The following is an 18,670-nucleotide window of genomic DNA, read 5'->3' on the forward strand; positions in this document are numbered from 1 at the left end:
CCAACAATTGTCTCCCACACTCCTTCTCCTCCTTCTGCTCCCTGGATTTGAAAAGGAAGAGGGGAATGAAGTAGAAGAGGAAGTGTAGAAGAGAGAAGATGCTCTAGCTAACCCACCATTCTCATGTCATCTAGACACTTCCTCTTTTGCTCTTTTCCTTTCTGTCTTTTCAGATGCTGGGAACAAGAGGGGGCAAAGGGGTGGAAATGGCTGGTAGGTGCCCCTGCTACTCTATCACTTGCGGCAACCATCTTGGCTTCACAGATGGGCTGATTTTGCATCCCCCCCTTAAGGAAAAAGTAAGGACAGTGAGTTTCCAGGAATATATAACAGAAAATTGGGATCCCCCCTCAGTGTAGATAGCAAGTGTGCCTTAGATATACCATTGCTTTAGCCTTTTTTTAAAAAAAAAAAAAATAGGTGACATTTTATTACACTGTCATCTGTTTGGGGTTCACCTTGAAGAAAAGTGGATGAGAACTAGAATAAGGTCGAGCGGCAATTTGAGCTCACTTCCCAGATCCTTCAGGTATGGAGTATTTGATGGAAAGCTCAATGAGTCAATGCAAACCGTGTTTTGCTTGCCGGAAGCAAATAATGGAGCCAGGCCATGCATTGTACAGGGCCTTACACAGCTGAAACAGTTTGTTGTCCATTTTAAAGGAATTCTTGAATAGACTTGGATTCCCCATTCTTTTCTGAATGTGAACTGAATACTGTGGGATGAATGCTGCCTATTTTTGGAATAGCAATGTTCTGCAACATAAGATCAGATTAGGGTCAATTTACAGGGAAGTCTGTTTTCAAATGGTTAAGCAGCTAAGTCCCAGGTAGGTCACGATGTCCTGTTCTGCAGATACAAAGCTTGTAGAGTTTGAAGTGGCCAGAGTGTGGGAAGTGGCCACACTCTCAGAGTGTGGGAGAGGGAGAGGAGGAGGAACAGAACCTTGTGGTCCAATGCATTGCTAAAAGTGATAAGGTTCGCATCCAAAGCTATCCCCATCACTCATGTAATGGGATTTTGCATGTGCTGAAGTGATAGCGCAAGGCTCTTGGCACACAGACATGCCAATGGAATCCTGACTTGGCTTTGTGCTTGTGTAACAAGGTGCACAAGATGCCCCCTGGAAAATGGTTGCACAAAGATGTCTGTTTGCCTAGTTAATTGGGGAAAGCATTTCCCCAGATTTGTCAGTGTGGAAAGAAGCCACATCAACCACTCCTCTCATGGGAACCAGAGTATCCTGTGACATTACTAGAGGAAAAGGAGGAGCTGTGGCTTCCATTCCATTAAGACTCAAAGTAGATATGAAGTCAACCATGTTTGTTCTTCCCAAGACTGTCCCATAAAAAAAGTGGGAATGGGTGTAGTTCTTACAACAAAAGTTGTGTGTAGTTCTCTCCTGCTCCACTCCTTTTCCTGTTTGAATGCACATAACTAGAGGAAGAATGAGAGGCAGGCATCCCCCAGCAATTGACCGCCTGAGGCAACTGTCTCAGCTGGCCTTGTGCATGGGCCAGCCCTGGGTTAGAGTGCCAGATTGGGATCTTGCTTAGAGTCCCCCCTCATCTTTGAAGTTCATTGCATGACCTGATGCTAGTCAGCATTTATCACTCTAACCCACCACACAGCAGATGGTGATAAAATGGGAAGAGAGAACCCAGGGCCGACCTATGTGATTGAGCAGGTTGTGCACTGCACATAGGTGCCACATCTAAGGGATTGCCATACACACAGGAAGGAGGAAGAATGCTGGTGGAATGTCACTTCTGGTGGGAAGGGGCACCTTTCTCTAATGAGCACAAAGGTGCCGTATGGTCTAAGGACAGCTGGGTTGTCATGGGAGGGCAGGATCATTGTTCAAGGAGCGTTATATCTCAGGAAGAATGCATTGCAAGTGATTCACATGGATTCCTGTAATAACTAGAATACGGTATTAATTTATTCTGCTTGGCATTTACATTTCCCTGGTTCAGCGTTTAACGGCAATGTCAGTATTTTGTGTACAGTATTTGACGGCATTTGTGTTGGGCTTCAGAAAAACATTCTGCTGATGCAGCCTGTTGCTGGAGGTATTCAGGGCTGGCTACCAAGATTCTGTACAGAAAATGTCTCTCTCTATTAAAGTTATTAAAACAAGGGAAGCATGTTATGGGTGACAGGTGTTATCAAAAGAAACACCTACAAGCACCACAAAGAATTGCAAATTCCAAGACAGCAGTAACTAAACTTATAGAGCCAAAGTTGGTGTGTTAGAAAATGCAGCGTATTCTAGCTGTAGGCTAATCCCATGATGCAGGACAGCCAACAAGTATGTGTTCTGCTCTGTGTTTGTATTGAGCTCTGGTTAGAGTTATACTTGGGCTATGCTGCTGTTAGTTGTGGCAAAACCAAGCCATTCAGACATTGCAGCAAACCGTGGTTGGCGCTTCCAAATATATGGGGAAACCATGGTTTTGAGCTGCTTGTTTGCTTTTGTTTTCTGTCTATCCTGATCAGGCCCAGCTCATAGGCCACTGGTGCCTGAGACCTAGTGTAGGCACAGTCTCCTCCTGTGGCATGCAGTTGCCCTCTCCCTTGCAAGAAATGAGCCATGCATCTGAGCTCTTTGCCCAAGCTTGCTTCAAAATACTTTATAAAACTCTCTCCTTGTTTCTGCCTTCTGTGCATTCTGCATTGGCCATTGCTGGAGGTTTTGCCTTTGTCTGGGGCCAAGCCCTACTATTTCACTCTTTTAAAGAAGTTCTTTCTTAGCTCTGCTTGGGCTTGAGTGGAGCAGCAGATATACCTGCTTCACAAGGGTTAAGTCACTGTTCCTAAGCACTCCAGAGACCTGAAGCCTTTTCTCTCATTGCAGTATCTTTGGGGAAAGGAACGGAAATTCTGCTGAGATCAATTAGAAATTTGAAGACAGCTGCTGGGATTGGGGGAATGGGCCAACTGGGAGTTACTCTTTGTCTCAGACACAAAACTAGCCTGTTTTGAGGGAAATTGGGGGTGGGGGTGGGGGGAGGAGGTGTGCAAACTGGAGTCAGAATTTTTTGTACAGCTTTGTTGGTGCTGAATGCATGATTTTAATAAGAAACAGTTTTAGCCCCAACTTGGTTGTGATGAGTGGCAAACTATAAAAATGTAAGCTTCCCCCAAATTTGTTTGTCTGCATGCCACTCCCAATCTAATTGTCCCCAACTGGCTGAAAAAGGTGCAGTCTTAAATTAAACTACGTGACAAAATTTGAACAATTTAATGTTTATCTGAATATTTTGATGTTTATTAATTTGGGCATTTGAATTTTAAAAATGCTGCTATTTTAGCATTACTAGTTTAGCCACAGTTTAGCCTCAGTTTATTTTATGCAGTTGTATAATATGATGTGTACAATGCATTAAGGCAATGTTTCTCAAACTATGGGTCAGGACTCACTAGGTGGGTTGCGAGCCAATTTCAGGGGGGTCCCATTCAATTCAATGTGTATTCAATTATGTTTTAATTTGTTTTATATGTTGTTAGCCGCCCTGGGTCCCTTTTTGGGAGAAGGGCGGAATAAAAATAAAGTTTTATTATTATTATTATTATTATTATTATTTTATTTTTAATATATTAGACTTGATGCTACCATGGTATGTGACTGCAATTGGGGAATTTTTTTTTTAAATTTATGTCTTTACTTTGTGTAAATCCTACCTGTAAATGTAAATATATGGTGGATGGATTTACTATGTGTTATGTATCCCAATAAAGGTGACTTGGACTGGACTGGCTACTATATATATGCTTTTAAGAACGATAGTCAGTGGGGCTTACTCCAGGGTAACTGTGGATAGGATTTCAGCCTTTGGGGAATTCTTTTTAAAAGAGATCAGCAATTGTTTGAATTAGCAGGGTTCTTCTTAATTTAAAATACATTTTTAAACTTATTGTAAGCTTTTAATTTACTTAATTGATTTGATTTTTGTCATATGGGGGGTGTCAACAATTTTCCTGTTTGATGATGTCACTTCCAGCCATGACATCACTTCCAGGGGGTCCCAACAGATTATCATTCTAAAAAGTGGGTCCAAGTGCTAAAATGTTTGAGAATCACTGCATTAAGGCAAAAGATAGATGCTAAAATGCTAAAATGTTTGAGAATCACTGCATTAAGGCAAAAGATAGATAAAAACACAAAATTTAAGATTACCATAGGAATCAGTGCCTCTGAATTGTATAAGAAACCTTTAATATTCAATATAAATAATTTTTGTGTTACACAGTGTTATTATATTTCCCTGGAACTATAAAGCTTCTCAGAGAGAAGCTGAGAGTTGAGAGAGTTGGATCAGCATACCTTGTCTGGGTGACTACCCTGTGTTGAGATCTATTATTTTGCCTCAGGGCTGACTGTATTTGTTTCTTGGTTTAGAGATTTGCAAGGGATATCTCTGAGATAACAGAGCACCAGGCAGTAAGGATGCCTTGAAGCAAGTGGATGTGGGTTGAGTTGGGAAAGGAGACAGAGGTCTATTTAATGATATCAAAAAAGAATATAAGAGTTCTGCTGGATCAACCCAAAGTTCCATTTAGTTCAGCATCTTGTTTCCCTGCAGTGGTCCACCAGCCGACAAGCAGGAGATGCAAGGGAGCGATGGCAGGAGAGAGGTATGCTTCAAACTGGTATTCAGAGGCACACAGCCACTGAACCAGGAGGTAGCATAGAGCCAACGTGACAAATAGCCACTAATAGCCTTGTTCTTCATGAATTTGTCAAACCCTCTTTTAAAGCCACCCAAGCTTGCAGGTGTCACCACCACCACATCCGATGGTGCACAACCGATTTGTGCACAACCAAGTGCACAAACTAATGATATCCCATGTGACAAAGTTTTTCCTTTGTAGGTTCTAAATCTCTTTTTCTCTAAGTCAATTTCATTGGATGAACCCTGGTTCTAGTACTGTGAGAGGCGGAAAACACCCAGGCTACACTATGCATAATTATATGGGTCTCAATGATATCCCCCTTTTTATTGCCTTATTTTCCATGCTAAAAAGCCTCAAATGCTATAGCAATTTTTTTTTTTTTTTTTTGGTAAGGAAGGTGCTCAAGCCACTCAACTTTTTGGTTGCCCCCTTTTTTTTAAATCTGCGATATTAAAAATCTGGGGATAAATAGTCATGCAAAAAACTTTGTGTTGTGTGTTGTCATTAGGAGGCCCCAGAGGCTTCTTCTGGGTTGTGATCGGCCTCCATGGCCTCAGAATGGCCTGCAGAAGCTACTTCCGGTTTTCAGAAGCAAATCAGAAGTAGCTTTCCAAAAACCAGAACTAGCTTCCAGAGGCTTCTGTGGGCCATTCTGAAGCCCAGCTCAATCCGGAGAAGTCTCTGAGGCCTTCTAATGACAACACCAACACCACCAACTTGAAGGTAAGTACTTCAGCTACCGTACGCTAAAACAAACTGTTGTATATGTGGTTCATCAATAAGTGATGCACACCTGTATATAGATACAAGCTGATGGACTAGTGCTTTTTCTGGGTGGGGTTTCAGTGTCAAGAGAACTTTCTTGTCTCCCCTTTATTCAGTTACTTTAAGGGCAGAACACAACAACTTTGTATTATAGAGTTGTATACAAATTGTTTCTTGACTGCTCAGTGTGAACAGAGAATTCACTAAATTTGCTGTTGTGTAATATATTCATGCAATCTTAATGCAACCTAACCATTTGGCTAGAACAGTAAAAGCTAACTGGGAAAAGGAGTTTTAACAATGTCTGTTTTACCTTTTGGTTATATCTGTATGCTGCTATTAAGTATTTTAGTGCTGGCATGTTAAAACATGGTAAGTCATTGTATATTAAAAAAAATTGTTGATATTAAATAATGGGGCAAGACAGAGCCCAGGATTTTATAAACTGAAATATGTTGCTTTTACTAGAGCTCTGCGAGAAAAACAAATGAAAAAACCAGGGGTATACACTCCTTCCAAGGAGACCACTATATTATTTAAGTTAGCTACTCTGGCAGTGATTAAACTCAAGCTGGCAGTGTTTGTGCTTACCTTCCCACTGAAATCAATGGGACTTAAATCTGTTTAACTTCAGCTGAGCGGCAGTCATTCCACATTTTGTACTGAAGCCTGTTTATGTGGAAATGACTGCAACTGTTATGTTTTAACAAAATGTTCGGTTCTAGTCTTAGGTACCTCAAAATAACTATTTTGCTATACACACTTAGAACTTGTAATTTTATTGTCTTTTAAGCACTTAAGACATACAGTGTTTTCAATAATCCAGATTCAAACAACATGAACACATGCAGGAGAACGACAGCTTTCAAAAGCATCCACTCCAGCCAAGTTAGTAGGAAAGTTTAAGCAGAAATGAAGTCCTGTATTGTGAGTAAATTGAGGTCTTTTTAGAAACTGTAGCTCATAGGTGTAGCCAGTCTATTCGCATGGATTCTGGATAACGATCAGAAGATATTCCTTATCTGTGGGAAAATACACTGAAGAATTAAAGATGTGACAAATGCTGTCAACGTTCCATTTGAGCTATTTCTCCCCTTTCCCTGACTTTTTTTGGTAAGTATAACTGAAAATCAATTCCACTTATAATCACCATTTTGTTGTGTACACCACATATCCTTCTTCTAACACTGATCATTAATGCAATGGTTGAATACACATAGGGGACTTGTGTGCCTTGGCAAAATAATTACAGCTGTCGCATGTCCATCCATCCCTGCCCCATACTAGATAAAACAAACCACTTCAAAGTTGTAACATAATCATAGGAGTTGTTTATCAGACACCCTTTCAATAGGCAAACAAACACTTCAATCTGAAAGCAAATCTGGTTCATGTTAGGCTGATGGCTGCAGTGAAATTTACTAATACCATGATAAATTGTCACAATTAGTCTGTGCTAACGGGCCAATTTCAGTTTGAGAGCAGTAGATTCCTTCCACATTCAAGAGGAAGGAGAGATAAGGTGGTTGAGGAGAGAGGGGAGGGGCAGGAAGGAAGAGCAGAGGCAGGTCATTAATTTATCCATTTACTTAATTTTTGAGAAATCAAAACAGTTTAGAAGAAACTGACAAAAATAACAAATCAGAAACTTAGAAGCACATATAAAAACAATATCCATAAAGACTAAAACTGAAGCATTAAAAATAATAGTTATAGAGTTGGGAAGGGATTGCCAAATAAACATGAGTTATATAGGAGTGCAGAACAAGGCAGCGGTTTTTCCTGTTCCATGCCCGTCTGCACAAATTCAGATTCCATTTGGATTTCTGCATGCAAAAACCTTGCATGAACAGAGGGTGGTCAGAGCTCAAATAACTGATGTTAAAAAATAATTTCCCCAATTTTTAATAACCCCAAATGCCTAAAGTTGCTTTACTGGAACTCTCAGCCTGTATCCTACTGTCTCTTCAGATCATCTGTGTGCGGGAACGAGTTGAAAGTTCTATGGAAATCTGGGCCAGTCTAAATATTATTTCTTTCCTTCGTTCTGGTATTTGCCACTTTCCCCCTGCTCTTCTCAAGTTGCAAGTAACTAAAAAAGAGCAGCAAGAGGAGCAGGGTTATTCCAAGAATGTCCCTTGGACCAATACCTTCCACCTTCTACATTTTTGTTTGGCGGAAAGGGGGAGGGAAAAGGATGGCAGGCTTCCACTGTAGAAAAACCCTCACCAGTTGCTCTGGCCCTGTCACAGATGCTGTGCCCTTGCTATTTACATGATTAAGGGATCTGCAAATGAGCACATCCCATGCTGTTGTCTTTCTAATTGAAATATTTTCAGACAGATGTTGCCCTGCAGCTCCAGCAAAGCAAAAAAGAGCTGAAAAGCCACCCACACAGCAGTAGGCACGCTGCACTTTTCTTTTTTTGGAAGACAGAAGTTATTACCTGGGGCAACCATGATTTCATGCTTCTTTGATCTAATCCTGAGAAAGGTCAGATCGTTCTGGGGATCAATATCTCTCACTGTGCTCTTTGCTTTCATGGTGAGCTGATGAAGGAGGCCAGCATACTGAACTGTTGTGGAGTTGTCAAGAGTTGTTCTGATTGGGATGCCTGAAAGATGAAGATGTTTTCTTTATTTCAGAATCTGATGATGCAAAGCCAAATTAAAAGGAAGGACTTTGTAAAGAAAGAAGCACACATTCGGAAGAACTCCTTCCTTCCTGTGGTGGGGATCCCCACAGGCATCCTACTGAACCTCCTTCAACCCTGTTAACATTCAGTAACTAATTCCAGGGTGTGTTAAATGACCTGAAATACGTTAAGTCCCTTTTGATAATGTAAGGATCTCCTACACCTCACATACACTTATCCAGTCACCCGCTCCTCTCCAAGCCTCTTGGGTCAAGTTTCTACAAGAGTCCTATTTCTTTAATACTGATGTGGTCTGATGTGGTCAAAAGGGCTAAACCCATTATTTCAAAAGATTTTTACTCAGCTTTTCTTCAAAACAAAGCCCCAAAGTAACTTTCAAAACTGAAATCCTTAACATGTATCAAGGCCAAAGTAAAGCACTAATTAAAACAATGATCAACACCTGTAAGTAAAAATACAGAAAAAATACTAAAGCAACCAACATGAAAAGCAGTACTGAAAAGCCATATTTTGGTCTGACACTGAACAGCATACACTGTGGGAGCCTGGTCTCAACCAGGGGGAGGGGGAAGTTCCCCAAAACAGGCCCCGCTCATAGTGGATTCCCATCATACCACCCGTAATCCAGGCTCTTGGCACAGGGCCTCTGAGGCGGACTGCAGCATATGGGGAGGTATGTACAAGAGAAGAAGAGAAGGTGCCCAGGACTACAACATCTTGGGCATCACAAGATAAAAACAGGTAGCAGAACTGGGTCTGGAACAAATAAGCTGTCAGTACACTCACACAAGACTGGCACAATATACTCCCAGGCAACTTGTTTAAGTTAATGACTGGGCTGATTCACTCCGCACTAGCTGGCAATTCTAAGCATTTGTCAAGTAGAATTCTAGCATCTAGAATCTAGAAGAGATTCTAAAGCATCTAATCTAGATGAGACCAGAGCATGAACAAGCCAGGCTAATTCCGTCTTGCCTAGGAAGGGCTGCAGCTACTGCCATCTCCTGCTCCCCATACCTTACAGAGCCTAAGTAACGTGAAATACTTCCCTGTTGACTCCTGCCTCCGCTTCCTTTTCCTTCCTTTGCTGTCCCCCTGATGTCCATTTTTAGACAGTGAGCCCCTCAGTGTGCTAGATGGACCTGTCCTTTCATCTGCTGTTAAATGCCGTGTATGCAGAGGGCACTACACATATAAATAATCAACAATGCAGCCACCGGCAGCTCTAACAGAAGCCCAAGAGTGAGGAGCAGTCAAGGACTATGAAGCTGGTTCTTCAAAGTTGAAACCTATACACAGCTCAGCAGGTCAACATTCTCAGCGTCTGATGGTTACACAGAGGTAAGTCAAACACTTTTAGGGTATTGGCAAGAGAATCAGTCTGCCTCAAAAAATCTCCATATTTCGGATAACTAGGCAAGTATCTATTACAAGGAGAGAGATGCTCAGGCACTTAAGTATCTCATTAGATACAGTATTAATATTTGGAGTCCAGCTTCTATGATGCAATGAAAGGGGGCCGTAGCTCAGTCTAGAGCAGGGGTGCCCAAACCCCGGCCCGGGGGCCACTTGCGGCCCTCGGGGAGCCCCCAGTCTCCAGTGAGCCTCTTGCCCTCTGGAGACTTGCTGGAGCCCGTGCTGGCCAAACGCAACTGCTCTCATCATGAGGACGACTGTTTGACCTCTCACCTGAGCTGTGGGACGAGGGCTCCCTCCACTGCTTGCTGTTTCATGTCTGTGATGCAGCAGTGGCAGTGAAGGAAAGGCTGGTCTTGCTTTGTGCTAGGCCTTTTATAGGCCTTGAGCTACTGCAAGACCTTCATTCATTCATATAAGTTCCATCTCTAATATATTCATTTATGTAAATTTATTCAAATTTTAAATGTAAATTAATTCTTTTTTCCCTGGCCCCCAACACAGTGTCAGAGAGATGACGTGGCCCTCCTGCCAAAATGTTTGGACACCCCTGGTCTAAAGCACCCAAGCTGCATGCAAAGACTCCCAGGTTAATGCCCAGCAGCATCTCCATGTAAGGCAAAGGACAAAAAAATACATTCAGAACTCCAGGAGAGCTGTTGTCAGTTGTCAGGCACTGCCTAACAAATTTGAGCTAGATGGACCAGAGGTCTGACTCAGTAGGAAGCAGCAGCATATGCTTAGATGTGACTTTTGTCATTGATTTCACAAAGGGAGAATTCTATCCACTGAATTAAAATAGCAAAGGCTTCTTAAAAGGATTCTTAAAGAAAAAGAAGCCTCAGTGAGCCCAAAGGCAAGGTCAAAATCACATAGCACCAAGATCACATAGCACCTTTTGATAGCACGGAAGAAAGATATGCTTGACCAATGAAACCTAAAAATAAACTGTTGACACTCTTCTGATTTCTGTAGCTTAAAACAAACTGTTCTGTAAATCAGAGGTGTGAACCCACTTAACTCTAAAGCAGAGCTTGTGCATGGCTTGTGCAAGGAGCACCTCGCTCTGTGCGAGGTTTTGGTTTAAATATACAAGACTGCCAGGTGCAATGGACCACATCCTTTGCTAAAATTAACCCAACCGCAAGATATTTTAAGACCCCACTGTTATGCAATGGCCTCAGGAATCTGTACCATCTTTTAAGTATTTCTGATATGACAGAAATGCTTGAAGAAATGGAAGTGGGGGGAGGGCAGGAAACAAATCAAAGGAACTTGGCTAAGGAGTGAAGAAGTGGATAACTGGAGCCAGGCTATAACTATACAGCCTGTGTGCAGAATTCTAGTTCTTCCCCCAGCATTTCCACATAGCCTCTTATTTTATTAGAATCTGAGTAATATCCATTTGATTTTTTTAAAGTATCTCCCCATCCTAGTTGCAACACGCTTTTTGAAAATGAGACAGTAGAATGAGATGTAATGAAGATGCCAGAATCCCAGAATTTTTAAGTCTTGACCATTCTATGTTCCTAGATGAATATTTTTTTTAAACTCTTAAATTGTTCATACTTTCTCATCCAGAAATGGTTAATATGCTAGAATACATACAAAAAAATATAAAGCTGCCTTATACCAATATAGGTACACCTAGATCAAATCCGTCTGAGGCAGGGGTCCATTCCTCACCCTTGGTACTGGAGATGCCACAATTGAACTCAGAACCTTTGCATGCAAAACATGTGCTCTGCTGCCAGCTTTTGCCACAAAAGCAATATATCCATCAATGGCAGATTGCCACATTGATTTGAATATGCCATTTATGATACGGTTATTTATATAGCATTATATAATCAAGAAACACTGCAGAGTAACATAAGCAAAAGACGCAATTCCTGCTCATTATACATGTCCCATTTTAAAGGAATTCACAGGCAAAGACTTGAACCCAACTCTTCAAGATCCAAGCCTAGATACAGAAACATCTCCTCATCTGTAACACGAGAACAATATTGGACTCTCTCATGTGACTCTTGAGCAAGCAAATGGAATAAAAATTATAAAGCGCTCCACAAATTAAAAAGTTTAAAATTACCAGCTGTGTTATGCTGGGACTTCAAACTAGTTTCCTAGTACATTAATAACAGCACAACCCTATAAAGGTCTGCTCAGAAGTGCTGCAGATTTCATTGGGACATACTCCTAGGTGAGTCTGCATAGGGTTGCAGCCTACGTGACTTACTAGATTTTCAATCTTTTCCATCTCATGGCACACTGACAAGGCACTAAAATGGTCAAGGCACACCATCAATTTTTTGACCATTGTCAAGGCACACCATGCTGCTGGTAGGGGGCTCACACCCCCCAATTGCCCTATTAATAAATTACCCTCCCCAAACCCCCACGGCACACCTGCAGACCATCTGTGGCACACCAATGTGCCATGGCACAGTGGTTAAAAATCACTATACTAGAAGATAACTGTGTATGACGTTATTTTCTAGTTAGCATATTGGGGATACTCATCTTCAGATGAATTCATAAAAGCTTTTAATTTGCCGTATTTGTTTCCAGCTTAACTTGTTCAGGCATCCAGATTAATTATCTAGGTTTATCAGACCTTGAAAGAATGCTTACAATTCTCATTGGCTTTACTTCTTTTTAAAGGTGATGGCAAATATGAAACAAAAATGTCAAATGACTTTCTTTTATATATATTTTAAAAAAGATTGAGAGCTTTGGAATATATAAAGATGGATATTTACCTTCTGCGTTTACAACGATGGTTCCAATAACTCCCTTATGGGCCTGAATCCTCTTCAATGTTTCCTCAACCTCTGCCTGGAAAAGAAATGAAGTCACTGTACACATTCTGTTCAAGTTCAACACCCACATTTCTGATGGCACAGTGGAGGGATCAATACCACCTCAGTATTAAAATGCACACCATCTCCTTCCTAGGGAGAGAAGCTGAATGACCTAAAGAAAACACGGGTACATGCAGCCTAAACTGTGAGTGCAATATGTTAAAGTAAATAACCTAAGTTATTTACTACAGTTATTGACTGCAGATGTAGTACTGCGGTTAAGGCCAAGCACTTTAACTTACAATGCCCGCATTTTCTGGTGCATGACCAAATTTGTAGGTGCTTCTCTTACTGGTGTCTTATCCTAGTAAAAAATAATTAACTCACTATCCTGTTAAGTTATTAACAGGGGGACAGGTCTGAATGTATTTTCTTTTAAATTTGTCATTTACCCAGACTGCATCTTCAAAATTCTGCAACAAGGGCAACTACTCTCCATGAGATCATCTTGAATAAACATCACAGCCATCCCTACTTGCAGTATGGCTCTCTTGCATGCTATCTGGATCGAGCTAACTTCCACTGCCCCATGGCATCCCAGTTCTCCATTGCTCACCTGACCACTTTCACTTTAAGCCTACAGTCCTGTGCACAGATTAGCTGAAAGCAGCATGCCCTGCTGGACACAATGGAATTTACCTCCAAGTAAGGAGACTTACCTCCAGGCATATATACTCACACTGGAAAATGCGGCAAGCCAGAGCATCACAGCACTACTCTATATAGCAGTGCTTCCCAAACAGTGTGTTGGGACCCACCAGTGAATTGACCTGATTATTGGTGGGTCACAAAACTGACAAGCTGATACCAACAAGAAAAATGTATTGAGCCCTATGGAAACCCAAACAGAGCATCACATGTGTGTTTGCTCACAAGCAGGTGATCATGTCTTGGTCCTCATTTGAAAGGCAGGCCAAGGGGAACACAATGACACCAGAATGGTCCCGATTCAATGAACATAAGAACAGCCCCACTGGATCAGGCCATAGGCCCATCTAGTCCAGCTTCCTGTATCTCACAGCGGCCCACCAAATGACCCAGGGAGCACACCTGATAACAAGAGACCTGCATCCTGGTGCCCTCCCTTGCATCTGACATAGCCCATTTCTAAAATCAGGAGGTTGCACATACACATCATGGCTTGTAACCCGTAATGGACTTTTCCTCCAGAAACTTGTCCAATCCCCTTTAAAAGGCATCCAGGCCAGATGCCATCACCACATCCTGTGGCAAGGAGTTCCACAAACTGACCACATGCTGAGTAAAGAAATATTTTCTTTTGTCTGTCCTAACTCTCCCAACACTCAATTTTAGTGGATGTCCCCTGGTTCTGGTGTTATGTGAGAGTGTAAAGAGCATATCTCTATCCACTTTATCCTTCCCATGCATAATTTTATATGTCTCAATCATGTCCCCCCTCAGGCATCTCTTTCTCGGCTGAAGAGGACCAAACGCCGTAGCCTTTCCTCATAAGGAAGGTGCCCCAACCCAGCAATCATCTTAGTTGCCCTTTTTTGCACCTTTTCCATTTCCACTATATCCTTTTTGAGATGCGGCGACCAGAACTGGACACAATACTCCAGGTGTGGCCTTACCATCGATTTGTACAACGGCATTATAATATTAGCTGTTTTGTTCTCAATACCTTTTCTAATGATCCCAAGCATAGAATTGGCCTTCTTTACTGCCGCCGCACATTGGGTCAACACTTTCATCGACCTGTCCACCACCACCCCAAGATCTCTCCTGATCTGTCACAGACAGCTCAGAACCCATCAGCCTATATGTGTTGATTTTTTGCCCCAATGTGCATGACTTTACACTTACTGACATTGAAGCGCATCTGCCATTTTGCTGCCCATTCTGCCAGTCTGGAGAGATCCTTCTGGAGCTCCTCACAATCACTTTTGGTCTTCACCACTAGGAAAAGTTTGGTGTTGTCTGCAAACTTAGCCACCTCACTGCTCAACCCTGTCTCCAGGTCATTTATGAAGAGGTTGAAGAGCACCGGTCCCAGGACAGATCCTTGGGGCACACTGCTTTTCACCTCTCTCCATTGTGAAAATTGCCCATTGACACCCACTCTCTGTTTCCTGGTCTTCAACCAGTTCTCAATCCAGCAGAGGACCTGCCCTCTAATTCCCTGACTGTGGAGTTTTTTTCTGTAGCCTTTGGTCAGGGACTGTGTCGAACGCCTTCTGAAAGTCCAGATATATAATGCCCTCAGGTTCTCCTGCATCCACAGGCCTGCTGACCTTTTCAAAGAATTCTAAAAGGCAAGACTTAGCTTTAGAGAAGCCATGCTGATTCTCCCTCAGCAAGGCCTGTTCATCTATGTGTTCTGAGATTCTATCTTTGATGAGGCATTCCACCATCTTACCTGGTATAGATGTTAGGCTGATCGGCCTATAGTTTCCCGGGTCCCCCCTCTTTCCCTTTTTAAAGATCGGTGTGACATTTGCTATCCTCCAATCCTCTGGCACTGTGGCCATTTTGAGGGACAAGCTGCATATTTTATGAATATGGAGCTCAACAAACACTCCAGAAGATGACTCCCCTCCCCAGTAAAAAGGATAAAAACAGCAGCTGGTAAAGTGAAAGTTTTTTTAAAGTCTTATAAAGTTAGGTGAATCCTCATAAAGTTCTCCTTTCAAAAAGTGGGTCCTGGTCCTAAAAGGTTTGGGAACCACTGCTGTACAGGTCTACTCAAGAAGTCAGTCCCATTGTGCTCAACAGTGCTTGTTCCTTTTTTTTTTAAAGCATATACAGGAGTGCAGCCCAGCTCACCATGACGTTTCACTTCTAGACAAAGGCAAGCTTGCTCTGCTTAGTCCACCCATCATAAAATGATGAAGATGTATTAAAATACTTTATTATTATTATTATTATTATTATTATTAACAACAGTATTTATACACCGCTTTTCAACAAAAAGTTCACAAAGCGGTTTACAGAGAAAGATCAAATAACTAATGGCTCCCTGAACCTTTAGGGCTCACAATCGAAAAAGATGCAAAAGAACACCAGCAGGCAGCCACTAGAAAAGACACTGCTGGGGTGAGGAGGGGCAGTTACTCTCCCCCTGCTAAAAAAAGAGGAGCACCCACTTGAAAAAGGTTCCTCTTATTCAGTTAGCAGAGGTAAATGTAAAGCTTTTTTTTTTTAAAGAAGTTTTCATGGCTTTGCATGATATTTGCACATCATGGGCTTCTGCAACCTCCAGCTGCCGCCTTCTTCACCCTGTTCTCCAAACTGCACCCCCTTAAAAGTGCACCCCATTACATCCAGGCCTTTGTGGTACTCCCAGTTCCCCTTTCCCTCCAAAGCCCACTCACTCCTTAGCCCCTACAACCCCTTTCCCCAGAGCCCCTCCATATAGCCCCTCACTCCTCCTTTCCCCCAGGCCCCCACATAGCCCCCACTCCCCCTTCCCTTCAGCCCCCCAAATAGCCCCCTCCCCAACCCGTCACATAGCCTGCCACTCCCCCTTTCCCCAGCCCCCCATAGCCCCCACTTCCCCTTTTCCCTTCAGCCTCCCCACATAGCCCAAACACCCCCTTTCCCCAGCCCCGCATAGCCCCCACTCCCCTTCAGCCCCCCTACAGCCCGTCCCCCTTTCCCCAGCCCCTCACCCTCCCCTTTCCCTTAAGTCCCCCAAAGAGCCTCCACGCCTCCACACCCCCTTCCCCCAGTCCCCCAAACTCCCTCCTCCTTTTCCCTCCAGCCCCTCCCCAATCGCCCCACTGCCCATTTTCCCTTCAGCCCCCATAGCCCCCACACCCTTTCCCCAGCCCCCCACATAGCCCCCTGATCTCCCCCCCCCAGTCATCTCCTTGCTCCTGCCCCTGAGGGGAACACCATCCTCTCCGCGCTCTCCTTACCATGGCCTACTCAGGAGCGCGCAGCAAACTGGACGGCGTCCTCAGCAACCTCCCGTTGCTAGGGAACCCCCCCGGAAGTGAGCGAAGGGGTGGGCGGGGCCCGGGAGTGGTGGGCGGTGCGCCTGGCCCCGCCCCTTTCCCCGGGCTGGGCTGCAGCAGCAGGGAGAGTTTGCAGGGAGGAGGAGGCGCTGCGGGGTCTGGCCTTGCTCTGCAAGGAGGCTTCCTGGGCTGCAGTGCTGGACTCCTTTACTAGGGAGTAAGCCTCATTGAACACAATAAGACTTACTTCTTAGTAGACATGCATAGGCTGGTGCCCTTAGGATGCCATGCTGGACCCCTTTACTAGGGAGTAAGGCTGCAATCCTATCCATACTTTCCTGGGAGTAAGTCTCATTGAACGCAGTGGGACTTACTTCTGAGTAGACATGCATAGGGTTGGACTGTAAGCCCTGTGACACCAAGTGGAACTTGCTTCTGGGTAAGGATTGTGGTGTCAGGAAGCAGCCACAAGTCAGCCACAGCAGCCTGGCCTGAAGCAGACACGCAGTGGTTGGGGAGGCAGGTGAGGCAGAGCCTCCCCACTTCAAAAAGTTCCGCTGCCATGGGAGGCACCCACAACCTGGGTGGGTTTTGGGTGCTTGAGTCTGTCTGGTTCAGTAGTGTTCTCCAGCACTGGCTGGCTGCTGTTCTGAGAATTGTTTTCTTTTGCTCCACCTAGAGAAACTGCTCGGGCAGAGTTTCTCAACCAGTGGTACGGATACCACCAGTGGTACTTGAGTTGATGTTTGGTGGTGTTCGTTGGATCCCTGGACACCTACTGCCCTAGGTGTCCCAACGCAACCCAATAAACAGCAGTAGCAGGCTCAGCTCAGTGGGCAAAGCATGTTTTTCCGTACTGAAAAAGCCCTCCCGTCCACCCTGAGCCTCTTTCTGGTGTTTCTGGCATTGCATCTGGCCACCCAGCCCAGAAGTAACTGGCGATGATGTCGTTGCCTGTTACTTCCAGTGGTACTTCAAATAGGTGAACCATGTGAAGTGGTACAGTGGAGGACAAACATTGAGAAACACTGTGCTAGGGCACTGAACCTGTCACCTTCTCCATGTAAGGCAGGGGCTCTACCACTGATCCATGGCCCAAGGGGGCACATTTCCAGTGCATAGCAATTCTTCTTACTAAATTAGGTTAAAGTAGTGGTGCTCAAACTTTATAGAGGCCCTGCTGCCTGATTTATAAATACCAAAGGGTGTGGCTATAATGGTGATTGGGCAGCAGTGCTCTTGTAGCAGCTTGTTCTGCATTTTAATCTTTGCTTTGTTCCTGCATCTTGAATGGCCAGGACCTTCAGGATTTTTGGTAAGGCAAGATTTACAGAAACACACTAAAACAGAGGAGACTAATTGCTATCCCTGTTGGCAAGCATAGATTGCCTTTTGGCAGTCACTATTTGTGTTTTAGTATGTCCTAGACACATACCTTTAAACAAAAAGGAAAAAAAAATTCTTTAAAATTACCTTAAAATAAAAAAATTGAGATAATATGGGAAACATCTTAGGAATTCTGTTAGGAAGCAACAAGTGAACAAACAAACAAGCAGCCATAGTAGCCGTGCTTGTTCTGCTGTTTTGAAGAGACTGGTACTTCCAGTTTCAGTAGGTCATATAGGCAGAAAGCACCATTAGCTGTGTTGCTCTATTAGGAAAACTCTATTCAGGGATTTGGAGATGGAGCATAGCTGCATGCAACTAAGGGAAAAAAAATTCACTGCTGTGTCCCCACCAAACAAATCTCAAATATCGCTGGGGCAGGGAGAAGAGCTTCCCCAAGACTCAGTTGTAAGGTGTTTGGGGCTTTACCAGTTAAAAACCAGCACCTTGAATTGGATTTGGAAGCATATTGGCCAGTGATGTAACAGCAAATTTTGAAGGACAGGAACTTCATGGCACTCAGACCCCTCTAATCATGCCCCCCCAGACTGCACAACTACCAACACATCAACCTTAAATTGCTGTGTTTTCTTCTTTTTGCTATTGATTCCTGCTTTGAAATTTATTTAAGCTTCATCTAAAAATCTCTAGTGCATTTTATCCCACACTTGTGGAGTGGGTTGGCAATAGTTTTAAAACAAATGTGTACAAATGGAATTAAAATATATCCCAGATACATTAAAAAAATTATATTGGAGTGTTAGCTTCTTCAGATTTATTCAGAAGTAAGCTTCACTTTGTTCAGTAGAAGTTCCCCCAGGTAAACTTGCATAGAATTATAGCCTTAAGGACAGGGCTGGACTAGTATGTCTTCTTTTTCCAATCGACAAGAGTAGAGATTGGCACAGCATCAGGTAAAGGTGGCAGTATTTGGCATACAGGATCAGGCACCCAGGAGTTTTGGGCAGACCCTCCAACACTGTTT

At 43.4% G+C, this 18,670-nt stretch overlaps 1 protein-coding gene across 1 annotated transcript; it reads right to left on the bottom strand.

Annotated features, from left to right (window-relative positions):
- Positions 1 to 6,232: 6,232 nt before the first annotated feature.
- On the bottom strand, positions 6,233 to 16,330 carry DYNLRB2 (dynein light chain roadblock-type 2). Its single transcript, XM_066637621.1, has 4 exons — positions 16,261 to 16,330; positions 12,278 to 12,353; positions 7,890 to 8,057; positions 6,233 to 6,465 (listed from the first exon to the last, which is right to left on the bottom strand). Exons 1-4 carry the CDS (start codon positions 16,261 to 16,263, stop codon positions 6,422 to 6,424), a joined length of 291 nt encoding a protein of 96 aa, XP_066493718.1. The 5' UTR covers positions 16,264 to 16,330; the 3' UTR covers positions 6,233 to 6,421.
- Between the last annotated feature and the right edge of the window lie 2,340 nt (positions 16,331 to 18,670).

Source organism: Tiliqua scincoides, chromosome 9 (assembly GCF_035046505.1).
Source record: "Tiliqua scincoides isolate rTilSci1 chromosome 9, rTilSci1.hap2, whole genome shotgun sequence".
NCBI classification, from domain to species: Eukaryota; Metazoa; Chordata; class Lepidosauria; order Squamata; family Scincidae; genus Tiliqua; species Tiliqua scincoides.